Source organism: Vombatus ursinus, unplaced genomic scaffold (assembly GCF_900497805.2).
Source record: "Vombatus ursinus unplaced genomic scaffold, bare-nosed wombat genome assembly UNPS02009062.1, whole genome shotgun sequence".
Taxonomy (NCBI): Eukaryota; Metazoa; Chordata; class Mammalia; order Diprotodontia; family Vombatidae; genus Vombatus; species Vombatus ursinus.
Genome location: NW_020948840.1, coordinates 12,057,743 through 12,084,188, shown reverse-complemented (window position 1 = coordinate 12,084,188; position 26,446 = coordinate 12,057,743). Strand labels below are relative to the sequence as shown.

The 26,446-nt window shown below is 35.0% G+C and overlaps 1 protein-coding gene across 2 annotated transcripts in view; it reads left to right on the top strand.

Annotated features, from left to right (window-relative positions):
- The window catches only part of LTBP1 (latent transforming growth factor beta binding protein 1), a 485,724-nt gene that overhangs the window by 299,009 nt on the left and 160,269 nt on the right, over positions 1-26,446 (top strand). For both annotated transcript variants that reach the window (XM_027850411.1, XM_027850410.1), the window contains exon 10: positions 13,472-13,594. In XM_027850411.1, coding sequence (XP_027706212.1) covers positions 13,472-13,594 — 123 coding nt within the window. The remainder of the gene's footprint in view (positions 1-13,471; positions 13,595-26,446) is intronic.

Genomic DNA, 26,446 nt, shown 5'->3' with positions numbered 1-26,446 from the left:
CACACACACACACACACACACACACACACACACACACACACACACACTCACACACTCACAAAATTACAAAAATAGGAGAGCTAAGATTTGAACCAGAGAGTAAGTCGTAGATGTGTAATGTATAAAAGTATTAATGAATAGCTGAATACAGGACAGTATATCATTTTGTTCAGTGAGCCACTAGAAGGCATGGCAGTATGTTGTGAAAAGGCAAAAAATATGTTATGCTAGGTTCTAGACCAAATTCTTCCCATAACTAGCTAGGGACCTCAGCCAAGTCACTTCTCTTCATTGGACCTTGATTCCCTTATGTAGAATTAAAGAGTTGTAGTCAATGATTCTTGAGAATCCTTACAGCTCTAAAATTCTCTGCTTCTGGAAGTCTCATAACTCATACTCATCAAAAAACTTAAGTATTTACTAATTTGGTTAAGAAATGAAAGTGAAGCTTGCTGGTAATAAATTGCTCAGCCCCCTTTAACAAAGTAAAATGGGGGAATGCAAAAAGTAAAATGAAGTTATCCAAATAACCAAGGAAAAAGGATCTCTTTACCTGAATGGCCTGAGGAGTTGCCTATAATCATCTCACTCTTTTACCAGGGCTAAGTAATCTTGAGTCAGTTTGGTCTGTAGTTAGCTTGTCAAATGGTTTTGTGTCCATCAGTTATGCTGATGGTAAGTAATACTCAATCCTGGCTAAAGTTAAACTCCCAAAAATATTTGAAAAGCAGTGTTCTACTTTTTGGCATGTACTTTGGAGCAAAGACAGTAACAGAAAATTGTGGTTCATGATGCCTCCAAGAAGGCACTGCTAAGTTACACTACTGAGAATACTGACTCATAAAAATAATATGATTTCATTCAACATTATGTAGGGAGATGGTTATTGAACAAAAGGATTTAGAACCATTCTCTTTTGTCATATTAGTAAAGTTAAACAGAATTCCACTCCATTTTATATATGTGTAGCCAGTTTTACTTGGAGGATTGCAGTCTTTTTTTTTTTTTTAACTTAAGTCTCCTAAAGTGGAGTGACTATATTAAATATCCAATTACTGTTTTGCTCTGAATTTTTTCTGTGGTCAATAGTTTGCTCATTTTACAAGACATATTTAACATTAGAGTGATTAATAACTGAAATCTGAATATTTCCTTTGAGCTAAGTGAATCAATGTCCTGAAACAATTTGTTAACTAATACATGCACCATAACAGAGCCATCTGTGTGAGTTAATTTGAGTAACTTTAGGATAATTGCTGTTAAGTTAGGGTGTTTTTTCTTCAGCAATGTTGCAATTATCTTTTCAAAGGAATGATTTATTACATATAAACATGGAGATCTTAAACATTCTCCCAATTCCCTAATATTATTGAGCTTTTATAATTTAGGTCATTTATCTCAACAAACATACAATTTTGTTTCTTGGGTTTTAAAGTACTATTTATGGTTTCATTATTGTTCTATAAGTTTTGGAGTAAAAATAAAATTAAACAAAATGATGTTTGATAAAAAGAGCTGACTATAGTAGTTTAACACTGACATACTGTTTTCTGTCAGAATTCAGTGTTGACCATGCTTGCTAGCTTTCTGATTTGTTCTCTTAAGTCCTTCTATGAAATTGATGTGCTTTTGAAAGGTTGAGTATAGTGTCAGATTTTTCACATTGATACATATTTTAAAGACAGTAGGGGAATTTACTATATATTGGAACTATTTAGTTAATAACTGTTGTTAAATAGAGTCTTTTTGTAATGTAAGCATTATTCCCTATTTTGTATTTAATAGAAATAATATCTGAGAGTAGTGTGGGGGTAGTGGACAGAGGACTAAGCCTTAACATCATCAGTTCTTGGGTTCAATTTATCTCTGACCCTCCTAGCTTTGTGACCCTGATTTACCTTCTCAGTGTTCCAGGAAGTTTTCTAAGAATCTAAGTCTCAGATGTGTTATCTATCAGCATCAATAAAATGAACTTCCGTACCATACATTCACCACGCTGTTGATACAACCGTAGCTTAAATACCCCTTCTCACAAGGACTATACTTTTATAAAAAGGGAATAGAATATTGGGGTCAATTTAATTGCCATTCTGGAGAAAGTTAACTGTCACAGCTGGAGAGAAACTATGTGAGACATATAGAGAAAGGACTAAGAGAGCTTCCTTAGTGAGAAGACTAAGCTAACTATTAAGGATAAAGACTATGAAGAGATCTTTTAAGAGCTGAGCATAACATTCTGGGAAAAGAGAACATTGAGAAGATGCCCTGAGAAATCTGAATTCTTGAAATGTGGTTTCATTGTCTGTATAGGAATTGCAATTGTAACTTACGATTAGAAGTGACGATTTTCTCACAGCTGACATACATTGTTTAAATATTTTAAAATTTTTTTGAATTACCTGCTATTTTTAATAAATCACATATAGTCAATAACATTGATATTTTCCCAAGTGTATGAAAATGGATTTTTTTAAATGAAAAGTTTGTGGGAGAAGAGGTTTCTTTCATTTTTTTGTAACCTGGAGTTTGGATTCAGGTTATAATTAATTATATATTAATTAATAAGAGGTATAATTGATATATAATTATTATATTGTGTATGTTGTAAACTATAATTAATAAGGATTTGCAACTTTAGTAATTTATGATAAAATATCAGAACACAATCTTTTATTAATCTAGAATCCAGGTAGAGAATTAATAAGGAAATGAGATAATTACTCGTAGTGAGGGATAGGAGTTGGTGTGTCCCTTATAGCAGACAGGTATTTCTAAACTTTCTACAATGAAATCACAAGTCCAGAAACAACAATTGCTAACACTTCTATAATGTATTAAGGTTGACAAAATGCTTTATGTTACATTATCTAATTTTTACCACTTTGCTATGAAGTATTATTTTCCCCATTTTACCAATGAGGAAACTGAGGCTCAGAGAGTTTAATTTGTCTGTGGGCACAAAGTAGCTCTCAGAGGAAGGATGTGAACTTGGCTTTCCCCACAAACTACAGTCTAACCAAATTGACCTCATTGTATTTCATATACAACACTTTATCTCCTAGCTTTTGTATTGACTGTCCCCTATGCTCGAAATACATTTATTTTTACTTCCACCACTTAGAATTCCTGGCTTCCAGATCAAGCACCTCCTCCTGCATGAGATCTTTCTCCATCTTCTTAGTTTTTAGTGCATTTTCTCCACCCTACATCCATTACCTTGTATTTACTTTGCATATGTTCTGTATGTACATACGTACACACATGCAAACATATATGTTGTCTTTACCATTAGAATGTGCACTCCTTGAGGGCAGGTTTTACTTTTGTGTGTGTGTGTGTTTGTGTGTGTGTGTGTGTGTGTGTGTTTTATTTTGCCATCTGTCTTTGCATCCCAAGTACTTTGGCACTCTACTAGTAGGCACTTAATAAATACTCATTGATTGACTGAAATCAATTTGAAGGAACACAGCATACTTAAAAAAATTTCAGGTACTCCAGCACACATTTAATTTTAGTTATCTTCAAATCAGATCTTTTACATAAAATGCTAAAGCACTGTTTTTATTATTTTGTTGTGAATTTTGTTTTACAGTATCTTGAACTTTTAGAAAGGCAATGCTCCTAAAGCCCTTAGAGATAGATCATCTATTCTGACTCCCTCATTTTACACATGAGGAAAATGAGTGCCCTATTTTAAAAACAGTCACTTAAAGCAGAGGTCAATTAGAGTATGATTTCATTACAAAAAAAGCTTCATTGCTGGATTCTTTCCGATTGCAAGTACTCCTTGTGCATTTCAAATGAATTTGATTTACACACAGTTTTTTTTAGTAACTTAAAATGAGAACCACCTGTACTGAATATTGTTTGACTAACTGGGACATTGGCTGAGGCTTTGAAATTTTGTTTCATTAAAAAAAAAATGGAACCTGATCTGAGCAATAGAACAGCATACATTTTAAAAACTTTTGCTCCTTCAGTAAGATAAAAAGTATTTGTGGAGTGATCAGTAAATACTTTCTTCTTTTGCTCTATCCTTGAATGAGGACATGGCTCTTCTCCTTGCAAAGGTCAATCCCTATGCATCTGCCTTTGATTCCATCTCCTATCACCTCTGAGAGCATATCCCCCTCTTCCTAATTTTTTTATCTCAATTTTCAATTTTTGTCCCATTCTACTAATTCCTTCCTTACTCTTTCACAAATGTGACTAGATCTCTTCTATCCTTCTCTTATACTTTCGCTTTGAGAGGCAGTGTGGTGTTGTGGAAAGAGGGCTGTCCTCAGAGTCAAGATGATCTGGATCCAGGTGACACATCCAGGCCATGAGACCGTGGGCAGATCATTTAGTCTCTCTGGTGAGTTAGGCAACTCTCTAAAATTACAAGCTCAGCATTGAGGGAGGAAATTCCTCATCTGGAAATCTGGAACAACAATGATGAAATCACACGTCTGATAAAACAAAACAAAACTTTTTCACTTAACCCTAACATCTCCTTAAGCTCCCAAATCTCTCCTCCTTTTCACAGCCAAACTCCCCCTGGCTGCAAATGCCTTCCCTTTATTTAACTTGTATCTGCTCTGTATATATTTCATATACGCACATGTTATTTCTCTTGTTAGAATGTAAGCTCCTTGAGGGCAAGGACTTTTCCCCCTTGTCTTTGTATATATGCCTAGCATGTAATAATCACATAACTAAATGCTTATTGATTAGTTGGTTAAGTAGAATCAGGAAAGGTCTAGTATAGGAGTTAACACTTGATCTAAACCTTGAAAGAATTAGGAATTACAAGAGGTAAAGATAAGGAAGGCATACAACATACAATTATCTAGTACTTTTGTAGCTTATTGATTTTTTTATAAATTTTTTTTTGCTTAAAGTATCTCAATGTTTTGTAGTGAGAACAGATGTTTTCTTGTAAATCATGAGCAAGCTATTTTCTTTAATTTATATTAGAAGATTGTATCAAGAAGGCATCCTTATAGCAGTTCCTAACTTGTACAGATTCAGCATACATAAAAGGTTTGAAAAGGAAAAATATGAATATTGCATAACTATATTGAGGTCACTTCCACCTGATTATACTATTACAGCTTAGGGCTAGATTGAGAAAAATAAATTTGCTTGCAAATCAACTTTCCTACATTCTCTAAGTCTATGACCTTTTCCTCAGAGTTAATTTTTTAAACAACTTTAAATTATTTGGGTATGGGCAGAATGCCCACAGATAGCTAAAATTTCCATTACCCTTTAGGTTTGTGTACATGATTTTTTGGTGGATTGTTCTTCTTCACTGTTATCTGCCTTGATTTCTATATTTGGGGAAATATCTAATGATTGAAACTTTTCCATTTAATAGTCCGTTCTCATCACATGGGCATTAATTTTAGTGACCAATATTAAAAAGTATTTGTTGTATTATGATAGGAACTTCTCTATCAGATACTGCATGGTTTGGGAACAATAGTAGAAAAGAAGATGAGTCTTAATTATAGCTTCAGTTGAATAGATTTGACAGGTCAGAACTTAGAAGTACTTACTCCAATTCATTCTTTTTATTGAGCCTGCTATAATTTATCAGAAGACTACATTTAAAAGTTTAGTTCTAGAAAATGTGCCACAATTAAAATGGTAGCCTTGAATTGCCTCTTTTATGATTTTAATTTATCAGTTCAATTTTCTAAGTTAAAAGGAAGTTGATAAAAATGTGTCACATTGAGTGAATGTTCTCCTAGAACCAATGTCATAGCTTCTAGTTTGAATTGTCAAAGCATTTTCAAAGAGGATTTATAATATACCTGAGATCTAGGCCTGAATGACATATTCCAGGATTTGCAAAACTAAGCTGGGACCCTTTTTGGATTTTTTTTGGGAGGGGGGAGCATTCATTGTATCCTCATATTGCCAAGAACAAAATAACCCTCATATCTCTGCTATAAGAGAGGAAATGTCTTTATTTTAGTCTCTTTTCCTCAGGAAAGGCTGTGGTGGGGTGAATCATTAATACATTGTATTTCCTGAGAACTCTGACGACTTTTTAGTTCTAGGCCTATAAAAATCATTAAGATGATGTGTGTAGCATCAAGAGCCATGAAGAAAACCCACTTTTGGTTCCTATTTCTGTAGTAGTTTCAAGAAGAAATCAATGTGGTGCCTATGTCCTAAAGACAGGAATCCAAGGCTAACACAGTAAGGGTATCATTAGCAGTAAATTCCATGTGTGATGCACATGTACCACAAAGAAAAAATAAGCTGTTCTTTGGGTTATAAAGTTATTCTTTTTTAATATTTCACTGAAGACAAAGTGGTCAGGAGTAAAAGAACTGTTCTCATAGGAGGTTGCCTTTGTTTTATTGGTTCCAGTGACCCAACCTATTTAATATAGCATGAAGATTTAGTAATGACTTAGTCAGGTTATAGATGCTCTGGTTAAGGTCTGTGGCTTACATTCTCTGGCAGGCTAACTTCAGTGCTGGGCGGTGGTAAATGAAACTACGAGAAATTCTGACACCGAAACCCCTTAAATCTTCCATAAAAGATCTGTAGGTCTTTCTCTGGTTCTCTTTATATTTTTTGGATAAGTGTACTTGGATGTCTGTGTTATTTTTCATTCTTGTTATTTTCTTTTACACTCTTGTGAATCCTCAGTGGCTTTTATATCACCTCTCAGGAACAAATGATCTTGGATTTTTGTGATTTCTAGCCACATAGCACCACCAGGAGAATGTTAAAAAATAATGATCTATCTCTGGAATTCATGTCTAACCTTAGACATTTACTGAGTTACAGTGGAAAAATAAGTAAGCTTCCTTGGGCCTCATTTTTCTCATCAAAATGAGAGAGTTGGACTAGATACCCTCTAAAGACTCTTGATCCAGTGATCTTGTGATATAGGGGAAACCCAGTGAAGAATATCTCTCAACCAAAGCAGATCAGCAACTGATCTGTAATTCAGTCTTGGAGATATCTGGGCCGCTGGGTGGTTAAGCAAGTTGACCAGGGTCACATGGCCAATTTGCATCAGAGGTGGGATTGGAACCCAGTTATGGGTTCAGTCTTGCTTAATTTGAGTCAATTTAACATCCACTATGTCATGCTATCTTTATGGGAGATTAGTCTAGAGACAGTAATCATTAAGTTTTTGCTAATTTTACAAGTGAGTAAATTTGGGCTCAGAAAGTTCATTTGACAGTGGTCACATGTGGACACTAGTAGAAAATCTGGACTATTGTCCTGTGTTCTTGTCTAATGTTCTTCTTAATATCACAGTCCCTCTAACCTAAGAATTATTAACCTTTTTTATGTCTTGGACTTATCTGACTTCTGGTGAAGTCTTTGGACCCTTTCTCACAATAATCTTACCTACATAATAGCTAGCATTTATATAGCACTTTAAGGTTTGAAAAATGCTTTACAAACATTCTCTCATTTTATCCTTACAACAACCCTGAGAGGAATATTCTCTTATCATATCCATTTTACAGGACTTTTAGAGGAAACTGAGGTAAGTGAAGGGCAAATGACTTGCCCAGAATCACACGGCTAGTAAACATCTAAGGATGGCTTTGAACTCAGCACTTCCTGACTCAAGGTCTAAAGTTTTATCCACTATGCCACCTAGTTGCCTTTCACTCTAATCACAATTGAAGGAAATACCAAATTTCAGCTAGAGGTCAGCAAAATAAAAATAGAATTTTTCCCCCAGCCAAGTTGATGTTATCCCTAAAATCTATCCACAAATCCCAGTTTTAGAACTCATGCTCTAACTTGAAGCTGACTAGGTAGAAATGTTTGTTCTATAGCACTTGCGAAATCTGTCCTCATCTGTCTTTGGAGAGTGACTACTACCCCAGTGTCAAAGATATTTTCTGGGTCCACATGCCTAACCTACAGCTCACAAGCCCCTACTGATGAAAACCTTAATAGCGAATCAGTATTTAGCCCAAAGCAAAGACCTTTATTAAGGTGACATGGTGAGAATGGTAGCTACAAAATATTCTCTCCATCAACCTGATGTATACACATTGAGTCAACTAGAATAGAGGTTGTAAACGAAGAGTACCCTCATAATAAGGCACATACATGAAGAATGCATCTGACCAAGGTAATTTGTGCCTCTGGTACAGCCAGGACAATGTCCTTTGTCTCCTGATAGTGTCCTCACAGTGCTTCCCTCTGGGCAAAGTGTACGTACTTGGATAAGTTGCTCATCTAGGCTCACTGATCCTGTTCTCCTCAGCTCAACTCCTCACGACTAGGGCTAATTCTGACTTGAATCTGTAGTTGGCTCTCTCTGTACTGAGAGGGAGTCTCAGAGTTTTGAGTCACTTCTACTGACTTTGCTCTTTTTCTACTATCATCTGGGTACAATGTCTTCTTCTGAGTGAATAGCTCCATGACTGATAGATTGAGGAGTATTTCCTTCTCAGGAGCTGAAATATTCATTCATAGGTGTGCCTTTTCTAAATCGTCTCTGCTGCAGTTGTTCCAAACCTTCTCATCTTTACTAAGGCTCCCAAGGCATCTTTTCTCCCCATCCTCTCAACTGAGAACCTCATCTCATAGTTCACTAAAAACAAAATTAAGCACCTTAGACAAGAGCTCACCTTTCCCCTCCTCATCTTGCATCACTCAGACACCTTCCTCTACTGTCTCCTCCCTCACTCTAGTCTCAGATGGAAGGGTTTACCCTTCTCCAACTCAAGCCCTGTACATGCATGCTTGATCCAATCCTCTTCTGTCTTCTTCATCAAATTGCCTTCACTTTCATCTCATCTCTCTCATATCTTTAATCTCCCTGATCTACTGGTTCCTTCTCTGTTGTTTACAAACATGCCCATTTTTCTGTAATCCTTAAGAAGACACTTAATTGATCCTACTATCCCATCTAATTATTGTCTCTATCTCTCCCACCCCACCTTTATTTACAAACTCCTTTAGAAAAATTGTCTACACTTGGTGCCTACACTTTCTTTTCTTTTATTATTTTCTAAATCCTCTGCAATCTGGCTTCTGACCTCATCGTTCAACTGAAACTTCCCTCTCCAAAGTTACCAATGATCTCACAATTGCCAAATCCCATCCATGGCTTTTTCTCAGTTCTGATTCTTGACCTCTCTGTTAGAGGAAGTCAGGTGACAGCACTGGATAGAGCTCTAGGGCTAGTTAGGAAGATCTGAGTGCATATTTCATCTCAGACACTTATGAACTGTTTGATCCCTGGGCAAATTACTTAACCTTGGTCTGCTTCCATTTCCTCAAGTGTAAAATGGAGATAATAATAGTACCTATTTTCTAGGATTGTTGTGAGGATCAGATGAGATCTTATTTGTAAAGTGCTTAGCATAGTGTCTGACACATAATTGATCTTTCTTTCCTTCCTTTTTTCCTGTCTTCTTCCTTCCTTCCTTCCTTCCTTCCTTCCTTCCTTCCTTCCTTCCTTCCTTCCTTCCTTCCTCCCTCCCTCTTTCCCTTTCTCCTTCCCTCTCTCCCTTTCTCCCTCCTTTCCCTTCTTTCTGCAGCATTTGACGCTTAATCACTTTCTCCATCTAGTCATTCACCTTTCTAGGTTTTTCTAACAAATGGTCCTTCTTTTTTTTTCCTCCTATCTCTGGCTGTTCATTCTTAACTTCCTCTGCAGATTCTTTATCCATTCCATGTCCACCAAGATTCTATCCTGGGCCCTCTTCTCTCTGTGTACTATCTCTCTTGGTGATCTCATCAGCTCCTGTAGTCTTAGTTATATAAGTCTATTCAGATGATTTCTAGCCCTTCTCTGTCTCTGTTTCTGTCTCTGTCTCTCTCTGTCTCTGTCTCTGTCTCTCTGTGTCTCTCTCTCTCATTATAGTAATGAATTATCAATTATCTTTTGAAGTTATCAAACTGTATGTCTTGTATTCATCTCAGTATGTCCAGAACAGAACTCATTATCTCTCCCCCTCCCCCAAACAAAACAAAAACAAAAAATACTTGCCTCTTCCTTATTACTGCTAATGGTTTTTCAGCTTTGTTTTTGTATCCCTGTCTTCTCCCACAGTGTTTTGTACATACTAAGCACTTAATAAATGCTTGTTGGATTAAATTAGATCCAATCTCTCTACTTTAAAAGTTTAGTTTTATTTATACTTTTGTTTTTAAATCAGTCATTTCTAGACTTAATTGGGTCACTCTCTCCTCCTCATATGTACTTTTTCCCTTTTAAGAAGGAAAAATTAAGTTAGTAAAACCAACTGATACAGAGACTGCATCTTACAGTTTTTTGTATCATTCCTTGTCCATAGTCTCCCATATTTGAAGTTCATTATCTCTTATCTACTCAGGGTCAAGATTGAGCATCCCAATTTCACTGTATTAAGCTTTTTAAAATGACTATTTTCATTTACATTATGGTAGTAATTGTGTATATCACAGGGTATGAACAGTTTTGTTTTAAAGAAAAATTCAAGTCCCCCCCCACATTTGCTCTTATGAATGCAGCAGTGAGAACTTAGTAGGAGACCCAAAAGGGTTAGAACTTGATAGATGCTTATATACATGGATCACAGGTAAGCCAGGAACTGCCTGTACTTTATTTTGAAGTTGGTTGTGGTAATGAATATTGTGGAAGCTTGGCAGGTCTCTTATAAAGTCATTAAGGGAGTATTGCAAAGTTTATGGTTTTATAGAAACATTGCTAAAGTTTAGGCATGCTTCTTCACCCTTTCTTGGGCATAGGGCCAGTTCTGGGCAAAAATGTCAGATACATGGCTTATCTTTGGCATCTTCCTTCCCCCTTTCTTACTAATTCTCTGTGTCTTTTCCTACTGTGATGCTCCATCGAGGTCCACCTTACTTTTTAATGTAGCATTCTCCAGAATTATTTATATCTCTGTCCTTATATACTTTATTAAAGATCATTCCTCAGAGTACCTCTTAACTTGATATTAGTGAAAAGGAATTTGATTGAGCTAATTATACAAGGTGGGGGGGATACACAACAGAAGTGGACACGTGATGGCTGGGTGGTCATTTATGTGCATAGCTCAAGAGGTAGGGAAGGTAAGGTCCATAGTCTGTTGTAAATATGAGACACAGAAGAGTGGGACCTCTGCCTAGTCTGTTTGGCTATGTCCTTAATTTCCTTTTATGTGATTGGCTGATTGCCCAAGCTTTAGGTTTAAGTTGGGGCACAGGCCTTCAGTGGCACCATATAAGCCCCATGTTGGCTTGGAAAATATTCTAGCATGTTTGCACTAGTCCTTTTAAGGAGAATGAATAGTAGGAAATATTTCTGGTTATGCTTTATGTCCAACTGCACATTACAGGTAATGACATGTATTCAGAATCCCATGACCATATGACAGAATACACAAAGTAGCAAGTAAATTATTGTAATTCAGTTCACCATTACGAACTAGATATGATTGCACTTCTACAAACGTTACCATCCTCACATTTCAATCCCAAGCAGCATTTAGGTGAGACATCTTTTTATCATCTTTGGGCTCTTGGAATATTTATAAATAATTTGTAATTTTTTTATTTTTCTTTTACCAATAATTGACAGTTGTATAAAGTTTTATTTCCCTTTATATATGAAGAGGATGCTTGTCATGACAACTTTAGCTAAAAAGAAATTAGTTTTAAAATGTAGTAAAAGTTTGGAAGGGATTATAGCCATGGTAAAGAATTTATTAAGCTATAATGGGATATAAAACAGAAAAGCAAATTATTCCTTTTGTTAAAAAATTTTTTATCTTGGTTTATTTCAAACACTAATTACTATGATTTCCCTGTGATTCACCATTAAATTGCCATTGTATGAATAGCTCCTCCCAAATAAATCTCACTAGGCTTGGCCTATTTCTTCAATACCAGCCCTACATTTCTGACATTTCATAATATGTAAAGGTAATCTCTACTTCTTCCATTGCAAGTTTTTGATTTCTCCTAATTGACCTATTTTTGTCAGTGGTATCACTATGATCTTCCAGAACTCAAACCTTTAAAGTTAGTACCCAGTTTTCTGCCCCACCCCAAGCCCCAATATCCCGTGGATCACCACATCCTGTCAGTTCTTTGTTTTTCTCATTTCTCTTATCCATCTCTTCTTTGTCATCCTTTCATTTACACTGTTATTGCCTGGATACTATAATAACTTCTTAACTACCCTCCTTTCCTCAATTCTCTCCCTTCATTAAACTATCCAGCATACTGTCATAATACCAATGTTCATAAAACATGGCTTTAGTCAATCTACTTTGCTACTCAAAGGATATCAGTACCTTCTTTCTGTTTATAAAATGAAGTCCAAAGTTAGCCTGGAATGCAAAGGTCTCCATGGTCTGGCATCCAAATTTTATGCTTACCTGTCTTCTGCCTTTGCTTACACAATTCTCCCTCTAAGAATGTTCTTTTTGCCCTGTTTTTATGAATCCAAAGCCTACTGGTCCTTCAAGAGCCTCTGGGAATATTTAGCTTGAAGAAGAGAATATTGGGAAAGGGGAAGGGATGTGATAACTCTATTCAAGTGTTGAATGGGCTCTCATGTGGAAGATAGATCAGACTTGCTTTCTTTGGTCCAAGAGGATAAAACAGGAGCAATAGGTGGGAGATGCAAATAAAAATAAGCAGATTTAGCCTTGATGTAAGGAAAAACTTCTTAGCAGTTAACGTTGTCTAAAAGGAGAATGGGCCTCTTTGAGAGGTGGTAGATTAACCTTATTGGGGGTCTTTAAGCAGAGTTCTAGGTGACCACTTTTAAGGTATGTTATGGTAGGGATTTCTTTTGTGTATGTTTTGGACTAAACAGTCACTGAGGTTCTGTCCACCTCTGAGATTCTTGGATTCTGATCCCACCTCCTTGCCTAACATACATGAAACAATTTCTGTTATGACTTAATTTTTATATTATTGATGGTATGCTTATTTGGCAGCTGATTAGACTGGCTTGTTAACCCAGTAAATGTAAGTAGGAGGCAAACTTGCCATTGGTGTCAGAGGACCCAATGCCTCCTTGGCTCCCTATTCTCTATGTGACCCTAATAAAGTCATTTGGCATCCCTATGTCACAGTTTTCTCATCTGTAAAGTGAAGGGACTGTATCAGATGGCCTTCTAGCTATAAATTTATGATCTTCTGAAATATCTTTTATTATTTCATTCAAACTGACATTTAAATCTTTAAGCTTCCTTATATTTCTGTCTTGTCTTCCCAACTGTATAGCAAATTTCTTGAGGATTCTTGAGGATTCAGGGAATCCTATCTTAATCTTCTTTTAGCACCTGCAGAGCATCAAAATGATAGGTGCTCAATAAAGGTGTTGGTTAGATTTGAAATCTTTGTAGGCTGCTAATCAAGGGTCACTAGCATACTATGTTAGTTGTAACCAGATGGTTATTTCTCATAGCAAATAGGACAATAAAAGCAATTTATAGCCGATTTCTTCAAAGAACTTAACTTCTGGTTATCTGTTGGTATCTTCCTATAGATATTAATGAATGTCAGATGCAAGGAGCATGCCCTAATGGTGAGTGTTTGAATACACTGGGCAGCTATAGGTGCACCTGCAAACTGGGATTTGTGCCGGATCCTACATTGTCAACTTGTATCCGTAAGTAATCAAAATGACCAATTATTTTCCTTCCTAATTTTGATCAAAAATTACTTTTGGCAAGTCCAACAAAAGGCATCTGCCCTATGAAGAATATCTGAGTATGCTGCTGTAGATTTGAAATACATAAAACCTCACTAATTTAGACAGTTGGGAAAGGCAAGTGAAAAAGCTGGCTATTGAAACTATTGAAATTTATTGAAAAATCTTATTTAGAGGACATTTTGAAAGAAATGTGAAGATTAGATGACCTCTAAAAGATGTTTTACTGGGAATTCAGGCATTATATAGTGGTTGGACTAGAGGACTCATGGGATTCCAACATTCTATGATTCTATTATTTTTAGGGTAGTACAGTAGAAAGAGAACTGGATTTGGAGACAAGTACCATGAGTTCAAGTACTGCTGGTCACTACCTGTTTGACCTTGAGAAAGCCATTTAACCTCACTGGTCCTTAGGTTTTTCATTGGTAAAATGGGGGGTGGGGCAGGGTGGAGGGCAAAGGTTGGTATGCTAAATAGCCTCTAAGATCACTTCCAGGTCTAAATTTATTATCTGAGGTAAATGCAGTAACTAATAAGTAAGTTCTCAGAGCTAGTATGATTCCTAGTAGAACTCCTCGATGGGTTTGCTTCAATGAACAGAAAAGAATGTTTTGTAAAGAGCAGATTATTTGTTTTTCTTGAATGAAATGCTTTGGGGCATAAGGAAACAATACACTATTTCTAGTATTTTAAACATTCTTCCTATCCAGTAAAGTTAAGAAGCATTTATTAAGTGTCAGGTATCTGCCAGGTACTATGCTAAGCACTGGGGATACAAAGAAAGAAAAAAAAACCCAAAAAACCCTAGGAGCTCACTGTTTCCTTGTGAAACTAAATTGTGGTGTAACTCCTGTATGAATTATTTCAAAATCTGATGAGTTTTAATTAATGAATTTTTACTCAGCTTTTTCAGGGGAAAATTTTGTGATAGGGCCTATAGTCAAGACAAGACAAGACACATTTATTACGTGGTTGTGCCAGATGCTGTGCTAACCACTTGGAATACAAAAATTAGAAGATATTTTCTGCCCTCAGGGAGCTTAAATTCTAACAGAGGAGAGACTACACATAAAAGAAAGCTGAATAGGGAGAGAGGGAGAAAAGGAGGAGTGAACTTCTGGGGTGAAGAAGGTCAAATATACTTTGATATAAAATAAGTGTAATTGCTGCTACATGCATGCCAGCTAGGAATATTATAAAACAATAATATAAAAGAACTTAGCCCTTTCTTAGTAAGTTATGCTCCTGAGATAGTAAATGAGATGGGGCACTATAAATCATAATTTAATATCTTAGCCATACCAGTTAGTGACTCTGAAGATGAGTAGCCGATCTACCCAATTAGGTCTAAAAGAGATAAATAAGTGAGCAAGTGATAATGTTAACAGGAATTGAAAATACCTGCATTTTCATGCTACTCAGCTCAAAGGCCATTTTGATAACCATTTCAATATAACTGGTTTCCTTTGTAATCTTATGCACTTTATCTTACTCATTTGAAAAAGATTCTTCTGAGAAGGGTTTCCTGGGTTTCACCAGACTACCCAAGGAATCCATGACCCCCAAATGTTATTAATCCCTGCTCTAGTCCAGTCCCCTCCTTTTACATATTAGGAAAATGAGGCTTAGTGAGAGAACTTCCTAAGACCGTAGAGTTCCTTTAGTTCTCTGTTGTGATTCTAATCCAAGCCTCTTGACCAAATTCTTTTTGATAATCCTTGATACAGTAATCATTCATTAAACAACTAAAACAAGCAAGTAGAACAAAACAGGTTTATAGCCATAAGCTTTCCTCCTTATTTCCTCCTCTTGGAACCAGTAGTCCTTTCCAGGTTCAGTTCTAATGCAGTCTCCTTCAAAAGCTCCTTCAAAAGCCTTTTCATTCCTTCAGTTTTTAGAGATTCTATTATTTTGTATTCTATATGAATTTAGAGATGAACATGTATCTAGTAGGTAGAATATAAGCTCCTATATTTGTGTCATCAGTGCCTTAGCGTGTAGTACATATGTAATAGATGCTTATTGAGTAATCATTTTTGTGAAAATGGAAAATGTGAAAATTGGTTAAAATTTTGTGAGTTATTAAAATTTTCATGTACTTACAAGTTTTGCATTTTGTTTTAAATTTGTTTCTTGAAATTGGAAACATTTTTTTCAAGAACAAGCCAATATTAACCTTTTTTTTTTTTTTTGTAAAAGCTGAACTACATCTTCTCTGAATCTTAGTCTATTTAAACTTATCTTTTTAGGAAAAAAAATAGATTCTTTAGGCAAATAACACCATTTGATTTTTAGGTATATAGGCTCAGCTCACATGTTGAGATTGTAGAAATGTCAGATATGGTAAAAACCCTATTGGAATTTACCACTTTCCAATAAAGCTTGTTTAGTAGTCTGTTCTCTTATAACTAATTACTATTTTCTTTTAAAATAGCATAAGTAATTTTATAAGAAAAGCTTTTCTTCCACTGGGGATCAGGATAGAGATTTCTTTGGTGTAGGATATTTCCAGTGAGGACATTCCCTGTACTAATTGAGGCTGATAACTTCTCTTCAGCTTAGAATGTTAGTGAATTTCTTAGAGCTTTGAAAGTCAAGTACTTTGCTCAGGGGAACATAGGAAGTATGTGTCAGAGGAGGGACCTCAATCCATTTGGCTCATTTAAAAATAGTGTCACTGTTCAACCAATCCATTGTGCATGGAAATAGAACAACATTTTTATAAATGTATGAATAGTAAGGTATATTATTATAGCTAGTTAAATAAAAGATCCTGCTCAGTGTTAGGAGTTTAAGCCCAGGCTATTTAAAATCATCCAGTGGATGATAATGATCATAACCAAGTCATTATCAGTTTACTTGATAAACTCTTTATTTGTCTTCTCCCTACATTCTTCTGTTTTGCATGAAGTGCCATGGAGACGTGAAGCGGAATGTTATGATTAAGAATAATCTAGTTTGATAATGAATTATCTTTTAAGGAAATGGGTGAGGAACAGTTGAACAAAACTGGGAAGGATAGATATGAGAGGAAAAGGATACAAAGTACTAAAAATAGACTGTGTATGAGGCTGGAGGGACTAGAGAGTATGGTGTTGCCATTGGCAATAATAAGCAAATTAGAAGGTAGTACATTGGGGATTAAGGAAAAAAATGCTACTTTGCAAAATCAGCAGCAGATTGCAATATCTTTGTGCCAACGTTTGGTCCTTAAGATGTACAAAGCTGGTCTGTAACTACACCATGAAAGAAATACAGGAGCATTACCATTCCTGGAATATATAATATTAGATTAGGAAATATTTAGATTATAAAAGATGTGTTTTTTTATAATCCAGAAATTTCTCCTACTGATATCTGAAGAACAAGAGAGAGCTAGTCCTATTCAGTCAATCAGATAGCAAGAATTTGCTAAATGCTAGGGATACAAAGAAAGTAAAAAACACAGTCCCTGCTTTCAAGGAGCTCACATTCTGATGGAGGGAGAGTACAACATATAAATAAACAGGTATATACATACATACACATAGAGCTGACTTCAAATGTGGCTGGGAGAATTGGGAAGGCCTCCTGCAGGTGGTGGCATTTGAACTGAATCTTAAAAAATATTCACCCTATCTCATGAGGTACGTCAAAGCTTTTAAAGTTAGCTAAAAAAAAAAAACTTAATAAAATATTTTCCCTCCCCCTCAAACAACAACTGCTTTTATATTAAACTTAATCATACTTTTTATTTCAGGTACAAGTGCTTATCTTTAACATCTGAGAACTTAGAGGTGCAATGTCAGTTAGTCAAGCATTAGTTAGCCACTTATTTTGTGTAGATACAGTGCTAATAATAAGTACATGGTGCTGAGAGGGTAGGCATATACCAAGTCCAAAATGAACAAGTATCAGGATTTCTTATGATCCCCAAACTTAACACTTTTAAAGTATTTTCATCCCTTTGAGTGTGGAGCTAACAGATGGAGAAAGGAACAAAGGAGAGAAAGAACACTCAAGTTCAACCATAAAATTAGACAAGGCCGTGAACATTAGACTGAGAAATGGATGATCTTTGCAAAACTGAGTGGATAAATTCCTGCTGGTTGTTTCCACTTGGATGTCCAAAGTGAAATGCATAGTCTTCCCTCTAAATTATACCCCTCTTTCCCACTTTTCTATTTGTTCCATTGGTGCTATTATTCTCCTACTTTTCCATGCCTAAAAATTCTGAGTCATCTTTGACTTTTTTCCTCCCCTTTAATCCCTTAGACAATTCTGTTGATTTTTCCAGTGTTAATCAATTCCTTCCTTTTCCATTTCTATTACTTACCACTATCCTATTTCAAGCATTTGCTGGTCATATCTAGACTACTAAAAATCTTCCTTCCCTCAATCTTTCTCCTTTCTAATCTTTCCTGAACACTGCTGGGCAATTATGGCTAGAGATTGGAACTGTTCCTATGATTTCATTGGTATAGGGAACTCCCAATTGAGGAAGCTGTCAATACAGCTTGATACTTCTGTGAGTTACAGTCTTAGAGAATTGCCTAGAGATGACCTGACCAAGATGATGTAGCTGAAATGTGTTAGAGTCAGGACATGAACCTAGGTCTTTTTTTTCCTCCAAGATGTGCTGTGATATTAATTTTGCTGAAAATATTCTGTGCTCAAAGACATCTCTGTTCTCAAGAGGTTACTGTCCAGAATGCTAAACCTAGAATTCAGAATCTTTGTAGTCAGTAAATAAGCATTTATTAAGCACCTTCTATGTGCCGGGCATTGTGCTAAGTGCTTAGATTACAAAAAGAGGCAAAATATGCAATCTAGCCTATTTTAATAACTTCACTTATATGTCTCGTGTTGATTCTTTCTCCACATTCAGTTTACCATCCCCTAAAGATACTCTAAACCTTTTTTTTTTTTTTTTTTTTTTTTTTTTTTTGGGGTTTTTTTTTTTTTTTTTTTTTTTTTTTTTTTTCTCCTAACCCTTTTTTTTTTTTTTTTTTTTTTTTTTTTGTCTAAGGGTTTTTGTTTATACTAATTTCTCCTGTTTGGAACGCCTCCTTCCTTATTTCTGCCTATCATATCTGACTTAGCCTTCCAGGCTCTTCCCTACTCTCACCTCCTCTATGAAACCTCAGTGATACCATCCTTCTCAGAACTTCTATAGTTCTTCCTGCCTATCAGCCACCACCTTGTTCTGTATGTGCCCTATCAGCCATCGAAGTTAGACTTTGAAAACAAAATTGAATGGTTTAGGATAAGATGATGGCAATGTAATGAATTGGAAACATGCCTTTACTACAGAAAAGCTATACTTGAGCTTTTTTCTGATGTACAATCTGACAGGCATAAGAGTTACTGTTTTTGTTGTCTCATGGGTAGTAGGTGTTTGCCAGTCTCCCTTGATTAACCCAGGCCTGGACTTAGAAAAAATGTGAAGTAGATGAAATTTACCTTCTTTACTCTCACTTTTCTCTTCTGCATCCTTGTTTCCTGTATATGGTTCCCCTTTCAACAAGAGTACCCAATGCCTTCAAAGTCTACTGCCAACTGTTAAAAGCTCCACTGTATCTAGTGGTTTGCTGTAGTTGTAGATTGATACACACTATGGAGAAAATTTACTAAAGTTATTTCCATTTCATTAATATAGAAAGTTTGGTGAACTGAAATAAGGGGAACTTTTAATGTAGTATTTCCTCTATTATTGTAAGTTGTGATTCAGCATCTCATATAGTAGAGAATGAATATGCTCTATTTGAATACCAAACTGTGTATTTAGTTTAGTTTCATAGTTCTAGTCAATAACAAAATAAAGAATACTTTGCCTAACTGCTATGGCATTTCCTGTAGATTCCCACATCTCTGAAATTCTTTCAATTCATTTAGATTATCTAAGTCTTTTACCACTAAATCATGTAGCATTTTTTTTTGTGAAGAATAAGGTCAAACAAATCAGGGCCTTAGAATTAGTTTCTTCAAAGTCATATTATTACATCTTACTACAACTACTGCCCTGCCTTTTCTAATCTCTGTCATTAGAAATCATTTGACAGTGCTAACTTTTGAAAAATTTCATTAAATATTTTCTAATTACATGTAAAATTTTTTTAACAGTAATAAATTTTTTTTTCCAGTTTCAAATTCTCACCCACTGTCTTACTCCTCCCCCTTCCTTGAGAAGGCAAGCACTTTGAGTTTGATTATACATGTTGTTGACATGCAAAGCATACTTTAATATTAGCCATATTGCAAAAGAAAGACACAAAATAAAACAATGAAAATACAGAGAGTAAAAAACAATATGCTTCAATCTGCACTCAGAGTTTCTCAGTTCTCTCTGGAGGTAAATGGTATTTTTCATGATGGGTCCCTTTGGAATTATCTTGCATCCTTGTGTTGATCAGAGTAGATCAGTTTTTCACAGTTGATCATACTTGCAATATTGTTGTTACTGTGTATAATGTTCTGGTTCTGCTCACTTCACTTTTCATGAATTTGTAGAAATTCACAGGTTTTTCTGAAACCATCTTGCTTGTCATTTCTTACAGCACAATAATATTCCATCACAATCATATACCTCAACTTGTTTAAACATTTCCCATTTGGTGGGCATCTCCTTTATTTCCAGTTCTTTGCCACCACAAAAAGAGTTGCTATAAATATTTTTGTACAGATAAGTCCTTTTCCCTTTTCTTTGATATCTTTGAGATACACACCTAGTAGTGGTATTGCTGGGTCAAAGGGTATGCATAATTTTATAGGCATTTTATATATACCTTTGGGCATATACCATGCCCAAAAATTGTTCTTCAGAATAATTGGACTATTTCACAACTCCACCAATGGTGTAGTAGTGTTCCAATTTTTCCACATTCCCTCTAGCGTTTGTCATTTTCTAGCTGATCTCATAGGTGTGAGGTGATATCTCAGAGTTGTATTAATTTGCATTTCTCTAATCAGAAGTGATTTAGAGCATTTTTTCATGTGACTATTGATAGCTTTGATTTCTTCTTTTAAAAACTGCCTGTTCATATCCTTTGACCATTTATCAACTAGGGAATGGCTCTTATTTTTATAAATTTGGCTTAGTGCCTTATATATTTGAGAAATGAGACCTTTATCAGAGAAACTTGCCACAAAAATTTTCCCTCAGTTTCTTGTTTTTCGTCTAATTTTGGCTGTGTTGGTTTTTGTTTGTGCAAAAGCTTTTTAATTTCATGTAATCAAAATGATCTGTTTTACTTCCCATAATCCCCTCTGTCTCTTGTTTGAACATAAACTCTTCTGTTATCTGTAGATCTGACAGGTTTATTTTTCACACTTCCATAATTTACATATGATATCACCCCTTATGAATAAATCATTTATCCATTTTGACATTATGTTGGTATATGATGTGAGATGTTGGATCTCTGCCTAGTTTCTTCCAAACTGCTTTCCAGTTTTCCCAGCAGTTTTTGTCAAATATTGATTCTTACCCTAAAATCTTGACTCTTTGGATTTATCAAACACTAGATCACTCTGGTCATTTACTACTGTATATTGTGTACCTAATCTATTCCATTGTCCACCACGCTTTTTCTTAGGCAGTGCCAGATTGTTTTGACTATTACTATTTTGTAAAATAGTTTGAAATCTGGAACTGCTAGTTCACTTTAACATTTTTTTTTCATTTATTCCTTTGACATTTTTGATGTTTTGTTCTGCCAGATGAGTTTTGTTGCTGTTTTTTCTAGCTCTATAAAATAACTCTTTGGTAGTTTGATTGGTATGGCGCTGAATAAGCAAATTATCTTAGGTAGAGTTTTAATTTTATTATATTGGTCTGGCCTACCCATGAGGAATTAATATTTCTCCAGTTGTTTAGGTCTATCTTTATTTATAACAAAAATATTTTATAATTGTGTTCATATAATCCTTGGATTTGTCTTGGTAGGAAGACTCCCAAGTATTTTATATTTTCTGCAGTTATTTTAAATGGAATTCTTTATCTTTTCCTAATTTTTTTGGTAGTATATAGAAATGTTGATGTGGACTTATTTTATGTCCTGCAGCTTTGCTAAATTATTCGTTTTGACTAGTTGATTCTCTCAGGTCATATCACCTTCAGAGAATGATAGTTTTGTTTCCTCACTGCCTATTTTCATTCTTTCAGTTTCTTTTTCTTTTGTTATGGCTATAGCTAGTATTTCTAGTACAATATTGAAGACAACCTTGCATCCCTCCTGATAATGCTTGCTCTTGGTTTTAGTTAGATACTCAATGTCATTGTAAGAAAGCCTTCGTTAATTCCTTGCTTTCTAGTAGGAATGTGTATTTTTAGTAGGAATAGGTATTACTCTTTGTCAAAGGCTTTTTCCACATCTATTGATATGATCATATAATTTTTGTTATTTTTGTTATTAATATGGTCAATTATGTGATAGTCTTTCTAATATTGAACCTGTTCTGCATTCTTGGCATAAATCCCATCTGATCATAGTGTCTGATCTTTGTGATATATTGCTGCAATCTCCTTGCTAGTATTTTATTTAAATTTTTTGCATTGATATTCATTAAGGAAATTGGTCTATAATTTTTTTCTCTGTTTTTGCTTTCCCTGGTATAGTACAAAGAATGAGTGGACACAAATATTTGTGTCATAAAAGGAATTTGGTAGGACTCCTTTTTGACCTATTTTTTCAGATAGTTATATAGTATTGGGATTAATTGTTCCATAAATGTGTAATAGAAATTCACTTGTGAATCCATCTGGTCCTGTGAATTTTTTCTTAGAGAGTTCATTGATGGCTTATTCAATTTCTTTTTCTGAGATAGGACTATTTAAGTATTCTATTTCCTCTTCTGTTAATCTGGGCAGTTTATATTTTTGTAAATTTTGTGAATCCATTTCATTCAAATTGACAATTTTATTGGCATATAATTGGGCAAAAGTACTCCTAATTATTGCTTTCATTTCATCTTCATTGGTGGTGCATTCATGCTTTTCATTTTTAATACAAATAATTAGGTTTTCTTTTTTTAAATCAAATTAACAAATGGTTTATCTATTTTATTAGTGGGTTTTCTTTTTTCATAAAACCAGCTCTTCATTTTATTTATTATTTCAGTGTTTTTATTAGTTTCACTTTTTTAATCTTACTTTGATTTTCAGAATTTCCATTTTGATGTTTCATTGGGGATTTAAAATTTATTCTTTTTCTAGTGTTTTTAGTTGCATGCTCAATTCATTGATCTGCTCGTTCTCTCTTTTATTGACATATTCCTTTAGAGATATAATTTTTCCCCTAAGTACTATATTGGCTGCATCCCACAAATTTTGGAATGTGTCTCATTGTTGTCATTCTCTTTAAGGAAATTATTCATTATTTCTGTGATTTGTTCATTGGTCCACTCATTCTTTGAAATTAGTTCATTCAATTTCTAATTAATTTTTAATCTATGCTTTTATGGCCCTTTATGGAATATAATTTTTATTTCATTAAGATCAGAGAAAAGTGTACTTCATATTTCTGTATTTGGTTGTGAGGTTTTTAATGCCCTAATATATGGTCATTTTTTATGAAGGTGCCATATATGGCTGAGGAAAAGATATATACTCCTTTCTATTCCCATTAAGTTTTCTCCAGAGCTCTATCATCTCTAACTTTTCTAAGATTCTATCCATCTTCTTGTCTTTTCTTATTTTATGGTTAAATTTATCTAGCTTTGAGAGGGGAAAGTTGAGGTCCCTCACTAGCATAGTTCACTGTCTATTTTTTTCTATAATTTATTTAAATTTTCCTTTAAGAATTTGCATGTTATGATATTAGGTGCATATATGTTTAGTACTGATATAACTTCATTGTCTATGGTGCAAGATGTAGTTGCCCTGCTTATTAGTTAGGGCTATTTTTGCTTTTGCTTTGTCTGAGATCATGATTGGTACCCCTGCCTTTTTTACTTCAGCTGAAGCTTAATCGATTCTCCTACTGCTCTTTATTTTAACTTAAATGTGTCCCTCTGTTTCATTTCACATTTATTTTCACAATAGCAATATACATTTTTTAAAAAATGTATTTATTATATTCTGAACTTAAGAAATAAAACAAGCATGTCCATAACATAGTAGAATAGAAAAAAAAACAGTGCACATGAAATTACAAATCTATTATGTACCACTTGCTATTCCTTTTAAACATATGATATAGCTATCATATTTATACATGTCTCTACAGTTCGTGTGTGTGTTTTTTTTAAAGATATTGTTGAATTCTAGTTTCTAATCCATTCTGTAATCTACTTCCATTTCATGGGTGGGTTCATCCCATTTACATACACAGTTATGATTACTTGTGTTTCCCTCCCTCCTATTTTTTTCTGTTTGTCCTTCTTTCTCTCTCTTTTTATCCTGTCCCTCTGTTTTGCTTCTGACTATTGCAGCCTTTTGTCTGCCCTCCATTTCTTTTATCCCCTTCCACTCCTACTTTCAGGTTGAGTAAGATAGCTTTTTATTACCAATTGAGTATGTATATACATATGTATTTTCCCTTTTGAACCAATTTAGATCTGAGTGAGATTCATGCATTGCTTCACCTCCCCCATCAATACTTTCTCTCAACATTTTCTCCTCCATTGTAAAAGTTCTTCCTTTCATACTTTTATGTGAGATAATTTTTTTTTTTTGGTGAGGCAGTCGGGGTTAAGTGACTTGCCCAAGGTCACGCAGCTAGTATGTGTCAAGTGTTTGGTCTGAGGCCAGATTTGAACTCAGGTCCTCCTGACTTCAAGGCCGGTGCTCTATCCACTGCGTCACCTAGCTGCCCCCTAATATGTGAGATAATTTTCCCAGTTCTTGCTCTCTCTTCTCCCTTTTCCCAGGGCATCCCTTTCTTACCTATCCACTTTTTTCACATCATCCCAACATAATTAACTCACTCCTGTACCTTCTTTCTATATAGACTCCCTCTAACTGCCCCGATAATGATAAAGTTCTTATAAAATACATATATTATCTTCCCATATAGAAAGGTAAACAGTTTAATTTAACCTTCTTGAGTCTTTAATGATTTCCCTTTCATGATTATCTTTTTTATGCCTGTTTTGAGTCTTGTATTTAAGGTCAGATTTTCTATTCAACTCTGGTCTTTTCATCAGGAATGCTTAAAAGACCTTTCTTTCATTAAATGTTAATTTTTCCCTCCTTAAAGGATTATACTCACTTTTCCTGGGTAGATTATTCTTGGTTGTAATCCCAGCTCTTTTGCCTTCTGGAATATCATATTCCACGCCTTCCACTCCTTTTAATGTAGTAGCTGCTAAGTTTTGTATGATCCTGATTATGGCTTCATGGTATTTGAATGATTGGGAGCTCTGGAATTTGGCTATAAAATTCCTGGGAGTTTTCATTTTGGGATCTCAGGTGGTGATGGATGGATTCTTTAAATTTCTGTTTTACCCTTAGGTTCTACGATAACTAGGGCAATTTTCCTTGATAATTTCTTGGTTTATGATGTCTAGGTTATTTTTTAAAATTATGACTTTCAGGAAAATTCAATAATTCATAAATTAGCTCTCCTTGATCTTTTTTCCAATGAGACATTTCACATTTTCATCTATTTTTTTCATTGTTTTGACATAATTTTATTGTTTCTTGGTTTCTCAAGAATTCATTACCTTCCACTTGCCCAATTCTAATTTTTAAGGAATTATTTTCTCCAGTAAATTTTTGTAACTCCTCTTTTATTTGACCAGTTCTGCTTTTTAAGGAGTTACAGTGAATTTTTATAAAGTCTCTTTTTCCACTAGGCCAGTCCTATTTTTTTTTTAACGTGTTGTTTTCTTCAGTATTTTTGTGCCTCTTTTTACCAAGGCGTTCATTGTCTTTTCATAATTTTCTTCCTTTGTTCTCGTTTTACCAAATTTTTCTGTTGCCATTCTTATTTGATTTTGAAAATCTTTTTTTTTTAAGCTCTTGTAGCAATTCTTCTTGGTTTTGTGTTCAATTCATATTTTTCTTTGGAGCTTTGCTTGTAGGTGTTTGGACTTCATTATCTTCTTCTAAGTGTGCACCTTGATCTTCCCTGTCACCATAGTTGCTTTTTATGGTCAGGTTCTTCTTTTTTTTTTCTTTTTTGGTTGTTATTCTTTGCTCATTTTTCCACTCTATAATTTGATTAGAAACTTTAGGTTACTGTTGGGTATGGGGTGGCAGGGGCTCTATCTCAAGCTTCACACTTCTTCATACTGCTATTTTCAGTTTGGAAGTTTTTATTGCTTCCAAGGTAGTATGATCTGGGGAGAGATGTAGTCACTGTTGTCTTGGGCTGCACTCTGTTTCTTGTATAGGCAGAGCCTTTGATCTCTTGGAATTGCCATTAATATTGTTCCTCCTGGCCCCTTTTCCCTTCGGACCAGAAAAGATACTGTTCCTCAGGGTCCCTTATCTCTTGAGGCTGGTACTACTGCCCCTCATGGTTTCCACTCCCTCTTGACTGAAAGTGTTTCTCCCTATCCTTGAGCTATCATCCAGAAGTGGGTATAAACAATAGATTGCTAAACAGTTGCCTCCTAGGGCTCTCATTCCCACTTAACTTAACTGTTCCTCTCTGTCCTTGAACTATGACCCAGAAATAGGGATAGGCAATGGAGTTGCCAAACAGAATCTGGTCTTGCACCCAGTGATAATGCAGGGGTATCCTGTAATCTGTTTCTGACAAGTTGCTAGACTGCATCTGGCTGTGAGCTCCCAAATCTGTTTCTGTTTCTGTCACTGCCATGTAGTACCACCACTAATGGATTCATCCACATAGGCTCTGGGTTACAGATATCTCTTTCTGA